The 12,807-nt window shown below is 41.1% G+C and overlaps 1 protein-coding gene across 1 annotated transcript; it reads right to left on the bottom strand.

Moving 5' to 3' along the window:
• Positions 1-1,177: 1,177 nt before the first annotated feature.
• On the bottom strand, positions 1,178-11,851 carry CRLS1 (cardiolipin synthase 1). Its single transcript, XM_067565326.1, has 7 exons — positions 11,237-11,851; positions 8,722-8,859; positions 7,659-7,788; positions 6,651-6,736; positions 5,980-6,048; positions 5,521-5,612; positions 1,178-3,002 (listed from the first exon to the last, which is right to left on the bottom strand). The coding sequence occupies exons 1-7, from the start codon at positions 11,660-11,662 to the stop codon at positions 2,915-2,917; spliced, it is 1,029 nt and encodes a 342-aa protein (XP_067421427.1). The 5' UTR covers positions 11,663-11,851; the 3' UTR covers positions 1,178-2,914.
• Positions 11,852-12,807: the final 956 nt, after the last annotated feature.

Genomic DNA, 12,807 nt, shown 5'->3' on the forward strand with positions numbered 1-12,807 from the left:
AGCAAGAACCCCGTGCCCTGTATAAATCAGGAGGGACTGAACATCTGCCACGAAGGATACACGTCTTAGTTTTTGTTGCAGTTGGTGAGCATGATGGCTGTCCTAATCTTAGTCTCTTTTCCATGGAGCTATTAAGCACATCTGAGCAGATGCTCAGGTAAGCTACTGTTAGTGGCAACAGTAGTTTCATGTCCTGAAGATGGCCCCAAACACATCATTTTTTATTTTACTCTAGCACAGAGGTTTGCTCACGCTGCTGAGTACCACACTCTCTCTACACTAACCGGAAGCATTTCTGTAAAGGTGCTGACAAGTGCTTTGGCTCTATATGTTGCAGGAACATGCAGTAGCCAGACCTACGTTACAACTATTCTGTAGAAAGAGTTCCAGATAACGAGTCAATGAACAACAAGCATGACCATTTCATTGACACCATATATACAATATACCAGATTGTGTGTTTCTGGAGTATCAGAGCTCTTCTAGTTATAGGTGCAGTCTATACAAAAAGATCATAGTCACGTACATGTAAAAAGGTATCAATATGTTGGCTGAAAGAATAGAATAGATGCCTTTATACATCTGCAAATAGCACAAAAGGGATATACTATATGTAGACAAAAGGGACTATGGTATCATTGGTGAAATGGGGAAATTACTTAAAAAAACCTGCCAACTGAAATTTCCTAGTATCTAATGTTTAGTTTTTTGTTTTTTTTTTTTTAAAAAGATGTTCCACACTTACTTGTTACTTTGTTAGGATTGTTTATTAGTCTGACTTTGGCTCTGGGGGGTCACTACTTGTTTAAAGATTCTTCATTTGCAGAACAGACCGCTAAAGACAGCTTTCATCCTGGCAAGTACATCCATTTGAACTTGTTTGCTTTTCAGATGTATGCCGCAAGAGTGCTTATTTTTGTACAACAGCTGGGATACTGGGTTCATGATTAATTGTTCTCATCATGAGTAAGACTGAGTATCATTTCTGTACCTTAACTATGTTTTATTAGAAGCAGTTGATATCCAGAATAAACCAGTGAGGGCAGAAGGAACAACTAAGGTACAAGCTAAAAACAGCCAACAGCTCTGCACTATTACAACTTTACTTAATATAAATTCCTTAGACACACAACTCCAAGTAACTGTACAAGCAACTGAATACAAGGACAAGTCATGAAACGGTGTAACCATTTTATTTTTAAAAATGCTGAGGCACATGCCTGCTGACATGATCCTTCAGTAGCCTCAACAATTCCCTACTGGAACAACATATTCAAGTGCATCTCAATACTTGAGATGGTGGTAATGAACAAAAGGAGGAATGACCTGAATGGACTTTGTCATCTCTCTGTTGTAAAATTATGTTCCTGAAGAAATACAATACTCCCAATTAACTAAACATTCACATTAAGGAAAACATTTTATAGGATTTGCTTTACATTTATATCTTTCTGTTGTAAATAAAACAAATTTGAACTGTTGTATATGACACTAGCTAAGAAACAGGTATTGAATAAAAGTTAAGCATTGTCTATGAACCATTTTTGTACAAGATAAAAATTAAACTTTTGTATACACACAACCACACCCCCCCCTCAAAATCAATCTATATCTACAGTAAATTCACTTTCGGTGATAGAGCAGCATAGTCCAACATATATTACCTAATTTACCTCTTCACACCTCAATTCTTTGCTACTACATGCAACACACATCATATCTGGCTCCAAGATATTAAGTAGATTTTATTACTTTTAATGTGAAATCCCTTGTCCTATACTTTTTGTGGCTATTAGAATATGAGCAAGCAAGGAATGCTGTAACTTTAAATAATTTTGCCCTATTCTTTGATCACAGGTGGTAGATTAGGATCATAGCACTGCTTGTTGAACAATGTAGTCAGAGATATAGGAGAATCATTAGAAACAGTTAAAGCTTCATATTCTGCTAATTAATCCAATGATTTGGACAAGGATTTAAAATATTTGATTTTTTTCAGTTCTATTTACGTTGCGCTTTCTGCTCCAAGAAGATCTCAGACTGACCAAGTGGTTTTTAAAATAGCACAGCATAGCTCAAACAGGAAGTTCAGTGCCTTCGTTTCTCAACCACTACCAACTAGCAGTACTAGAAACATGCCTCTTTTAAGAACTCAATTTATCTGCGTGTATGAGACTACACTGCGAGCCCTAATGGCACTGGAACCTTCCCTCTGGGGACAGATAGTTACCTTGGTATTTTTACTGAAGAACAGAATATAACTCTGAAATACTGTATGGACTGTATTATTCGTATCACACTGAAGATGTAAAGTGATCTTTTTTTTTTTCCTTCAAATTTCAAGTTTCTGAAGGTAATCTAATGCTGGTGATCTAATGCTTTCCTTTGCAGCAAAGTGGCAAACTACAATATTTAGTAAATCCTAAGTGATTCTAACTTGTGATAGTATACCACAGCTTGTCTTTATAACTCCATGTGTGCTAGATCTGAGAAGAAAAAGGAGCTCTGTCAGCACGCTACCTAGAATCTAATATAGTGTCATATTTTGCATGAAGTGTGCAAACTTTAGCTTCTGAAAATCAATATAAAAAGAGATACAAGATTCAAAATGCACGACAGCCACTGGTGACTTGTAAGTGCCTTTAAGAACATTAAGGTAAATTGTTTTAAAACAATTATATATTTATTTATATTTTATTTATAACTTTCAAAAATACATTGAAAATTCAATATATTTACAGTACATGATTAGACTTCATTTTTGCTTCAGATCAGTCCAGTTGTGATGACATGGTTTGAACTGAAACAACTGTCCTAAGGAAAAATACTGAGTTCTTTATTCATAGGACAGTTATATCGTCCCTTTGCTGTATAGAAAACAGTGATGTGATGAGCTGGTCCTTTCTGTAACACTTCATTTGTTGTTTATCACCTGGACTGTTTTCTGGCCATAATGATAATAACTATATGCAGATGCTGCTGTTGTGAAAGCTGTAATGCACCTTTAGGGGAAAATGGTTAATATAAATTAGTTTCTTTGTGCCTAAATATTTGAATAATGCCCCAAACTGCATTTTAAATGGTTTCTCTATTCTTTGCTGCAATCTGAGCCATAGAGACTGAGGTTACAGGTTGAAGGAAGTGGGCTTAAGAAATTCTCACCTTCCCCTTCATTTTGATGACTAACTTTGATTGTCAACAAATCTCATATTTCAATACTGATCCTCACTACACAAAGCAAAGTGTAATCACATAAGCAAGTAAGCTTCATCATTCAGTAGTCTGCTTCACCTTAGAATTCATCATTTATTGGATAGAATTTTTAATCCAGTTATACTTGTGACAGAAAAGTGAGGGCAGAATCTGGCTCAGTGTATCTGCAGAATGCACAGCGTTCACCAACTTGACAACTGAATGATATTGAAAGATTATTCCCAGACAGACCAAATGGATTACTACCAAGATTTTTGTTTGTTTGTATGTTTTTAAATATACGCATAACTGCTACCAAAACCCCTCAAAAACTAAAAATCAAAATAATAATTCTTGCTTACTACATCTTAAAATATACATAATCCTACTGTTTCAATCAATTACACTCCTATAATGACTACACAAGCAACAGTCAATTCTCTATTCTAAAAATGAATATCTGTTTTTACAGTATGCTGAGAGGCCTCGTGAATGGCCTTTTGTGAGAACCTTTTTAAAAATCCCAGTAAGTTACATCTACCAGTTCTCCTTTATTCACTATTCCGCTACCTCGTAAAGATTCCTAGTATGTTACAGCATAAATGCCTTTTACAAAAGTTATCCTGGTTTGTTTCCATATAATATCTTTTTAAGTATATTTTTCAACATATTTACTTGGTTATTGAAATAAAGACTGCTGTAATTCTTCAGAACTTTTTAAAAACAGGTACACCACACTGGACCCACTAGTTCTTTACATTGCTAACTAATAGTAGATTGCATATTTCTGTTAGCTGCTCAGCCACTTCATTCTTATAGTAAATTCCTTTAGAATTCTTGGACAAATACCATCTGGTCTGATCACTTGTCACAATGTAAAATTATCAATTTTTTCTAAACATCCTAAATTGACAGCTTTATTACCTGCAATTACCTGTGATGGATGTGGCAATTTCCTGCAATATCTTTGGGAGATCTTGCTATATTAAGCTTATGTATCGTGGGCCAAGGACTGTATGTAATTTCACAGGGCAGGGAAACCACAGCTCCTCCAGGAATTAACAATGGCTGTAACACCTCTGGAGAAGTATTGCCACCTACAGAGGCTTATGTATATTAGTTCAAACTGGATTCTCCAAAGACCAACAAAGAAAGAACTTTGGAATGACAAGCCTGAGTTTAAATTGACTCAGGCCCTTCTTTCTGAACCAACAAATTGTCCCAGGGAAGTCCCAATCCTTCCTGGGAAAGATTGAAAGGACTTTGGCCTACTGGGGCCCTATAAGGCTGATGGGTGACTTGTAAACTTTTAGCATTTGTACAAGAATAATTATTGTTTATTTGTTTTTTCTGTAATGCTTTTCACTTTAAGAATAAATGTTCTTGCTTCTAAAGAGCTATGTAGTAACTTGTATAATTCCCAGCAGTTACTATTTGTAAACTTTCCGAGAGAAAGCAAAGCACAGACACTGGTGTGTTTAGGTAATCTGGCTTGCTGGTAATACCACAGTGTAGGCAGAGAACTTTGCAGCGTGAAAAAAACATGTGGGTCTTTGCCCAAGCGAGGTGATGACTGAGGAGACAGGAGCCTAGAGGGCCCATGCAGGGGAAATACAGGTGCAGTTGCTCTGAACTTTGACAACAGCTATGCAAGGAAAGACTGATGGCAATAAACCAGTTGCCTTCTCTATTGTGTTCTTATTCTCACAGATTGCACCTCTCTACTCCATGGTAACCTAGTAGACGTCAACTCCCTCAAGCTTCTTACATCAGAAGCTTAAACATCTTCTCTTTTAAAGTTATTTGCTCTTCAAATTTGTTAATTTCTACTTTGTTTTACCTATCATAGTTTGTCCATTTCTACTGGCATTTATTGTGCTGTACTTTATTTTAGCAATGAAACCCTTTTAACTGGAAAAAACATGCTGTAACTTTCCATTTCACAAAATCAGTTTTTTCCTGACCTTTCCATATTTTATTTATGTATTATTTTAATTCAGGGATGTGCGTACCTTCTGTGATGCCTCCATGCTGATTTGGAAGACTTTAGTTTCTTAACTTTCATCCTTGGGTTTTGACTGGCTTCCTCATCTGTTTAGCTATTTCTCTCATAACAAATTAAGCACTGATCTATTGCTTGGTTCTATTTCAGCCAAAAAGAAAACATCATCTGAAAGAGTTCAACCACACAAGTCTGCAACCTAATTGAGGCTTATTGAGGCACACCCTTCTGTTCCCTGAATTTAGCTTTTTAATTCAATTGGAATTGCTAGTTTCTTTACAAGTACATTATAGATATCACAAAAAATAGATAAAAAGGTAACTTACCATAAAGTCTGTAGATATATGCTATCCACATAATTGAAAACAGGAGCCGCTAAAGAAGCTGCCACCAAGATTAGTTGAACTGCTGTGTTCATCTGGTAAAAAATAAAATTGAAGTTGTGGCTGTACTGAAATAGAATTGTACCACACTAACGTCTTACACATTACGTAAGAGGTTATTGATAACCTTAACCAATATATGGAAAACCGCAAAATACAAGTTTTGAGATATAGTTGCTGCATGTTTGCTTTGTCAATGGGACGACTTATGTGCTTATCATTAAGCATGTGCTTTGCCGGATCAGGTGCAGAGTACTCAGGACTTTGTGGAATAAAGTCCTGTATAAAAATGTCAGTATTAAGTGCTGCAGAAGACAGCAGTCAGCAAATTAAAAGAGCTTCAGAATGACGAACTCTTGGATGCTGAAGAAACAGTGATTTATAATAAATCATCATCTTTACCTTGCTGATGAAAGTTGGTTTTAACTTGGCAGTGGCATAACAGGGGTTGAAGTATCTACTAAGTGTTCTCTGTGAAAGAGAGATAAAGGTTGTTTATGTTTAATGGGTTTTTTAAACAAATCTTTACAAAGAACACACTACTGAAAATCACTTACAGCACTGCAGAAACAGTTACACTGATCTACTCTGACAAACTGGCAGTTCCAAAAACAAATTGTGTAAAATGTTGAACAGAAACATAACACAGTACAAGTGACAAAACAGACAGTAAAAGGGTTATTTAAAAACTATTAAAATGGTGGAACCTGGCTTTCTATTCCCTGATACAATAGCTGGATTTCATTTTGTAAAATATTACTCAGTTTAATAAAAGTCATTTTTTCATTTTGTAAAATATTAGTCTAATAAAAGTCAGTTTATGGACTCCTAAATTTCATAGTTTCATATGTAATGTTGTTGCTCTTCTCTTGCCAGGTCAATCTTTACTATTTTCCCCTAAGTTTTGGATCAATGCCAAGGTGCATAACAAAGCTTTGGCCAATATGTTTGTTAAGTAATTGCTGCTTCCTATCCCAGCTATATACACACCTTAAGAGCAAACCTATTCAAAGTTCAAAACTATTTGATTGTATGCCATTCACAATTTGTTTGTTTTAAAAGCACACACTTACCGGGGGGGATAATGTTTTGTATCGCACATAAAAAACAGCAGCAATTAGCATTATGTCCCTCAAAATGATCAAAGCAGTAAGTGGAACTGAAAAACAAATCAACACAATATAGTTATAGAAGAAACTGTCTGGATTTGAAAAATTTGACTTACACAAATGTATAGCTGTAGCTAGGACAAACTCCACCAAGAAACACCACTACTACATATCCATATGTGCAATCCCCATTAACACAAAGAAAATACAAACCATTTGTCTTTTCCATTTATATAAAAGCAATGCAAATTTGAAGAGGAAAAGTAGGAGGCAAAATCAATCACTTAGCATTCAGTGGCAGCATCCGGTGGTTTCAGAAAAACATTACATTTTCCTGCAGTACTTCCTGCAACCAGCACCTTTCCTGCACAGAAACATGCAGATGGCAGAGGTGAGCCAGTTCCACTGCTGTCAGTGTACTGAAAGAAAAACCTTCCTGCCAGAAACATCATCTATTTTCAATAACTGCCAGTAAGCATGAACTCCACAGCAGCCAGGACAAATCTGAATTAACTGGCCAGGGTGGCCCCAATCAGTTTGGAAAACTGGAATCTAGCATAGAGATTGATATAAAGTGAGAAATATCAGCCTGAGAACAGTGGTTTGATGTAGATGTGTATCTGGTATGTTTCCTTTTTAAACGTGAGTTCTATGAGTGGAAAGTGCAAGAAAAATACTCTTGTTAAAAACAGAGCAAACTACTGCTGAAGTTGAACCTTGTGACAAAAGTAGTTCAGGTGCTCAAGAACAAAACAGAATGAAAAATAAGTCAAAGTTTTATGATTTAATATTTAAATAAAGTTCTTGAACTTGCTTTTAAACAGCCAACAGTAAAACCCAGCTGACAAAATTGTTTTAAGCTAAAACCAGCTTTCCTCCTTGACAACATGAGAAGTGTCTTATTGGATTAAGTTCACTTTTCCATATTATTTAGTACTATCTTGTGAAAAAAATATAAATCCATGATCTTACCTGGAATAAGATCTGCAAAAGTCAGGCTGACATAGAGGACACTGATAAGAATTTTATCAGCAAGAGGGTCAAGGGCACTTCCCAAAGCAGATTTCTGACTGGCCCAGTTTCGTGCAATAAACCCATCCAACTATAAACATAAGTTTAACATGTGAGTGTTTGATAGCTAGGAAAAAAACCAACAATCATTATCTACTATTGTTACTGGGTATGTAATAAGCAATATGAATATAATGTAAGTAATTAAAAAATTATAAAGTATCAGTCAACTTTGTTAGAAGATACATTATTTGTATTGCACACTTTCCATCTCACTACTCAGATTCTAGAACAGGGGTGTCAAACTCATTTGCTATGGCAGGCCAGATTTGAATGAAATGTACTTCAAGTGGGCCATACATACCATAAATCGAAATACTAGGCACTTTTGGAATGCTGTGTCTCATGCACACAGCGCTCCACGCGCTGCCGCGAGATCTCACTGTGCTGCTCCCTCTGGCGGCAGCGCGCGTCACCGCCAGAGTACAATGCTGAGAGATGTCGCAGCCAGGAACTGGACCAAAAAGGTTGGCGGGCTGTATCCGGCCCGCGGGCTGTATGTTTGACACCCCTGTTCTAGAAGCTTGTGAGCACATCCTAATTCCAGGAAGTTCACAGAGCACCTGATTGTCAGAAATGTGTCTAATCTGAATACATGATTACCACTTTTGGATTCATGAAATCTTAATCTGCATTTGTAAACAACCTTTTGCTTGCGAAAAAAAACATTTTATACATAACTCATTGGGAGATTCTCAGCTACCTATTTAGGGAATCTTTAAGGCCGCTTTGCACCACCAGAGAAGTGCAAAGCAGCCTTAATAAAGGACAGAATCTGGCCCTGTCTTGTCATCATGAGTTTATCAGGTATTTCTACAAAATAACTAGTATATTAACTGATCTCATTTCAAAATATTGACTTAAAATTTAAAGGAATTAGCAAACTGTTTATACATGATGAAATAAGTGTGACTTTAAATTAAAAAACCTAAAATACATTTCAAAACTCTATTATGCAACATACCAAGTCTGTTATCCCAGCCAAAGCAAAAACACCCAATGCAATGCTGAAATCTTCTTCGACAATCAAATAACTCAAAACTGGAGCCAAACCAATTCTTGCCAAAGAAAGTATATTTGGGATTGTCCAGGGGTTTTCATACTGGAAAACAAGTAAAAAATGATTTTTAAAAAAAAATCAGTCAAGCCCAGCATGTGACTTGAATATTCACGGTAAATACTCATTTGACTGGAACCTGGATTGCCAGAATGCCTTGAAATTCTGGGAAATAAGCCTCAAACCTCACTTGATCAGACCTGAACCTATAGCCAAGACAAGGGGAGCCTGAACAGCTCCACTGAATTCCAATACAACTTGCCATTGTATTCCGATACTTAACCACAACTAAGTAACCAAACCTTTACTTTTTAAATAAGAGAACAATTTGTATGAAAATATGCAAAATGTATCTTGGTAAGTTTGCTAGAAAAGAAAACATTTTAAATTTATAACACTCTATTAGATTTTTTGTATTTGATAAAACTAAGCTATCATTAGCTCCAAGTGTTGTGACAGTTTAGTTTTAAACTATAACTCTATCACATATAAATCACTGTTAACAAATTAGAAGAATTATACAAACTTTGCATCTTTAAAAGCAAACTGAACTGGTTTCATGTTGACACCTTCAACTTCAACCTTAACATGCAAAACTAAGGGCAGGAGAGCAAAGAACAGGTGCGCTGAGAATGAAGAATATTTGTTTGGGACAATATTCAAAGAGATGCAAAAAAAAGATACTGTAATGGATGCATCTGCAAAGGAACTGCTTAAACTGTAAATATAGAATAGGAAAGAGAGGGACCAAAACTGTTTATTTAATAAATAAAAAACACAAGACAGAATTATCATGAATATAGAATGGACATGGCATAAAAGATAGAGGGAACCTACAGGGAACAAACCAAGCACACCAAAGAAACCTGAAAATGTAACATGTGTGAAGTCAGGTAAGGAAAAGGATGGCATAAGGACTTGTCTACACTACCAAGATAAGTCAACCTGTTAGGTCAACTTACAGCCAGCGCATTAATTACTGCAATGGCTGATGTCCACACTACCCTCCTTGGATCAGTGGTTTGCATCCTCACCAGGAGCATTTCCACCGATTTAAGAGGGGCAGTGTGGGGAATTGAGAGCCCGGTCTCTCACCTCTGCTGGCAGCTCTGTCTGGCTGCCCCATGGGCTTCTGGTGGGCTGCGTTTCCCAACTCCCCGCTTGCAGCCGGGTCCAGCTGCCAGGGGCTTCTCCCCTCCCTGATCCCAGCTGGAGAGCTGCATGGTTTTCTTGCCAATTTCACAGCAATTGACAAAAATGATACTCAACAGCCAATGTAAAGAGCACAGTTTCTACACTGACACTGTGTCACCCTAACTTCACTGACATAAATCCTACACCTCTCATTGAGGTGGTTTTATTACGTTGGCATAGCAGGGGAGTTACATCGGTGGGAGGAACATTTCAGTGTGCACAACTCCACCGTTTTCTCAACAAAAGCTGACTTTTGTCGACAAAACTCTGTAGTGTAGATCATTCTTTAGAGACTTGAAACGAAAGACTAACGAGTACGGCCTACTGAAAAGGGAGAAGGGATGAAGGATCTCTTACATGTCCAGAGAATACATTAGTCAACGTAACTGAGTCTTCAGGAAACCTGTCTAGAGGAATTTTGGCAGATTTGGTACCTTATGCAAACTGCTTCTTTTGTCTGAGTTTCATCTTGCTAAATTCTTAATACACCTCACTTAGATCATGCAAATCTCAGACTGTTCAGGAATTTCTGGACCCAGAGACTATGGCTTCACTAGGAAAAAAAGGTGTGCTCTCAACTCAAGTTAACTAATTTGATGCAAAATTCTAGCAAAGACAAGGCAGCTTGTAGTTTTCACATGACTTGGCAGGCATAGTTTGGGGCAGGTCAGTTTTTACAGTTTTTTACCTGCTAACCAGTGTGAAAAGTCGCATTTCTCACCAGGCTTTTACCTTGAATTAAGAGCACACCTTTCTTCACAGGGAGGCCGCAATCCAGAGGCAATGCTGGAGGGTGTCCCTGCCTGCCTAGCAACCTACAGAAGAGAACTTGGACAGTCACTAGCCCAGGCACCTGACCGCTTGCTACGCTACGTGAGCGAGAACATCGCGGGGCGCTCAGAGCGCAGGGACACATTCACCCTTGGCTTCCACGGCGCCTAGGGAGGGGCCTTTCTGCTGCTGACCCCTGATGAGCAGCAGGGGCTGAGGAGGAGCCAGGCGGGCACAGCAGGGGACCCAAGGGCAAGTCGGTGACAGGGAAACAAGGCGGGCACGGGGGGAGGGGGAAGGGCGGGAGATCGCTGGGCGAGGGAAGGATCCTGGAGCGGCCGCGCGGGGGCCGGGCGGGGGGTCACCCCGGAGGAGGCCGGGGCCGGGGCCCGGCGGGGGGGAGCGATGACCCTGGGACCGGCAAAGGGCGACGGGGGTCTCCTCCCCAAGTACGTACCGGCTCCGAGTGGCCGCTGGCGGCTACTCGGCCCCTCCGCGCCGCCCCTCCGGGCGGGCCCGCCTCGCCGTCGCTGCGCCGCCTGGCCTGAGGGCGGCCCGAGTCCCCGGCCGCAGGGAGCGGGGGCGGCCGCTGCCGCCGCGCGCAGACCAGGCCCCAGCCGCCGCCGGCGCGCGGGCAGCCGCTCGCGAGCCGCTCCGGCAGGAGCGGGGCCGGCGCGGGCGCGCGCAGCAGCCGCAGCCAGCGCGGCTCTCGCCTGGCGCCGGCGGGGGAGGGGAGGCGCGGCGCGAGGCCGCCCGGCGGGGTGGCCGCCCGCGCGAGGCCGAAGCCGCGGCGGCTGTGTCCGTTGCGCGGGCGGCTCGGGAGCGGCCTTGCGCCTTTCAGGAGCGCCCAGGCGCCTCTGCCCAGCCAGGCGGCGGCCAACATGGCGGCGTCCCCCACCGCGAGCCCACCCCCCTGAGGCGGGCGCACTTCAGCCCTGCCAGGCCCAGGGGAGGGGGCAGCCCCCCCGCCACGCCTCAGCCGCGGCCTCCATCACCGGACAGATCTGCGCCTGTGCCCGCCCGCCTGCCAACGGGGATTGGGCTGGGCGCGCGACAGCGGCGGTTGGGGACAGGGTAAGTGTCGGCCTGGGTATGCCTTTTGCGACAGCTGCCGGTGTGCTTTACGGCAATCAGGACGTCTCTCCGCCTCTGTATAAAAGGCGCACGCGCCTCCACATGTTGCTGCTGCGCCCTTCCAGGGTGTGGGCAGGTGATGCGTCGGTCTGTCTGTCTAGTCCCTGCAGTCCTAGGAGTTCAGGAGCTGGTGCTTTAAAGACGAGCAGAAGCCATTGCCAGACCCCCCACACCACCAGGACCCACCTTCTATCCAGTCCGACTTCTGAACCTCCCAATTCAGCCTAGCCCTTGTCTTAAGTGTGGGTGTAGGTCCACACTGCAGGCAAAATTCAGCAGTAGTTAGCTTGCCTAATTCCCATTGACTTCCTAACTTCCCCCTGCCCAGCGCTCAAGGGAAATGGGGGTCCAGGCGATGCAGCGCTATGTTTTTTTTGGAGGTGGTTTTAATAGATGGTTTTCTGGATACATTGTGTCTTCACTGCCATTCAAAGAAAAAATTCATGTGAGGGCAGCACATTTGCTGCCATCAGTGTGTATGTAGCTTCAGAGGTGTTAGGAAGGCACAGTCTCAGCTGGAAGCAGTGCATGGTGCTCAGGCGCTAGTGGAGTTGTCAACCCTCTAGAATTGTTCTGGAGTATCCAGGAATTAAAGATTGTCATGGGCTGAAACCTTCCAGGGCTATGTCCAAATCAAAGTTTGCAACCTTCGCCCAACAGTTGTTCCCATGCATGTCTTGCCTCCCTTTATTTTCTACAGCAGCCAAGCTTTTGTTTAACTTTTAAGATGAAGTGTTTTTTAAAGTGCCTTGCCCTTTTCACTGCAAAGGGAACTTTGTACTAGTGGCCCACTAAAGGCTGCTTTTCTGAGGGTAGAAATAAACAACATGAAATAATAGCTCTCAAAGAAAGGGTGAGCTGCACCTCACTGCACTAATCTTCAATGGCTTGAAT

This window comes from Emydura macquarii, unplaced genomic scaffold, assembly GCF_026122565.2.
Source record: "Emydura macquarii macquarii isolate MOO-44397 ecotype Brisbane River unplaced genomic scaffold, CSIRO-AGI_Emac_v2 contig_2676, whole genome shotgun sequence".
NCBI lineage: Eukaryota > Metazoa > Chordata > Testudines > Chelidae > Emydura > Emydura macquarii.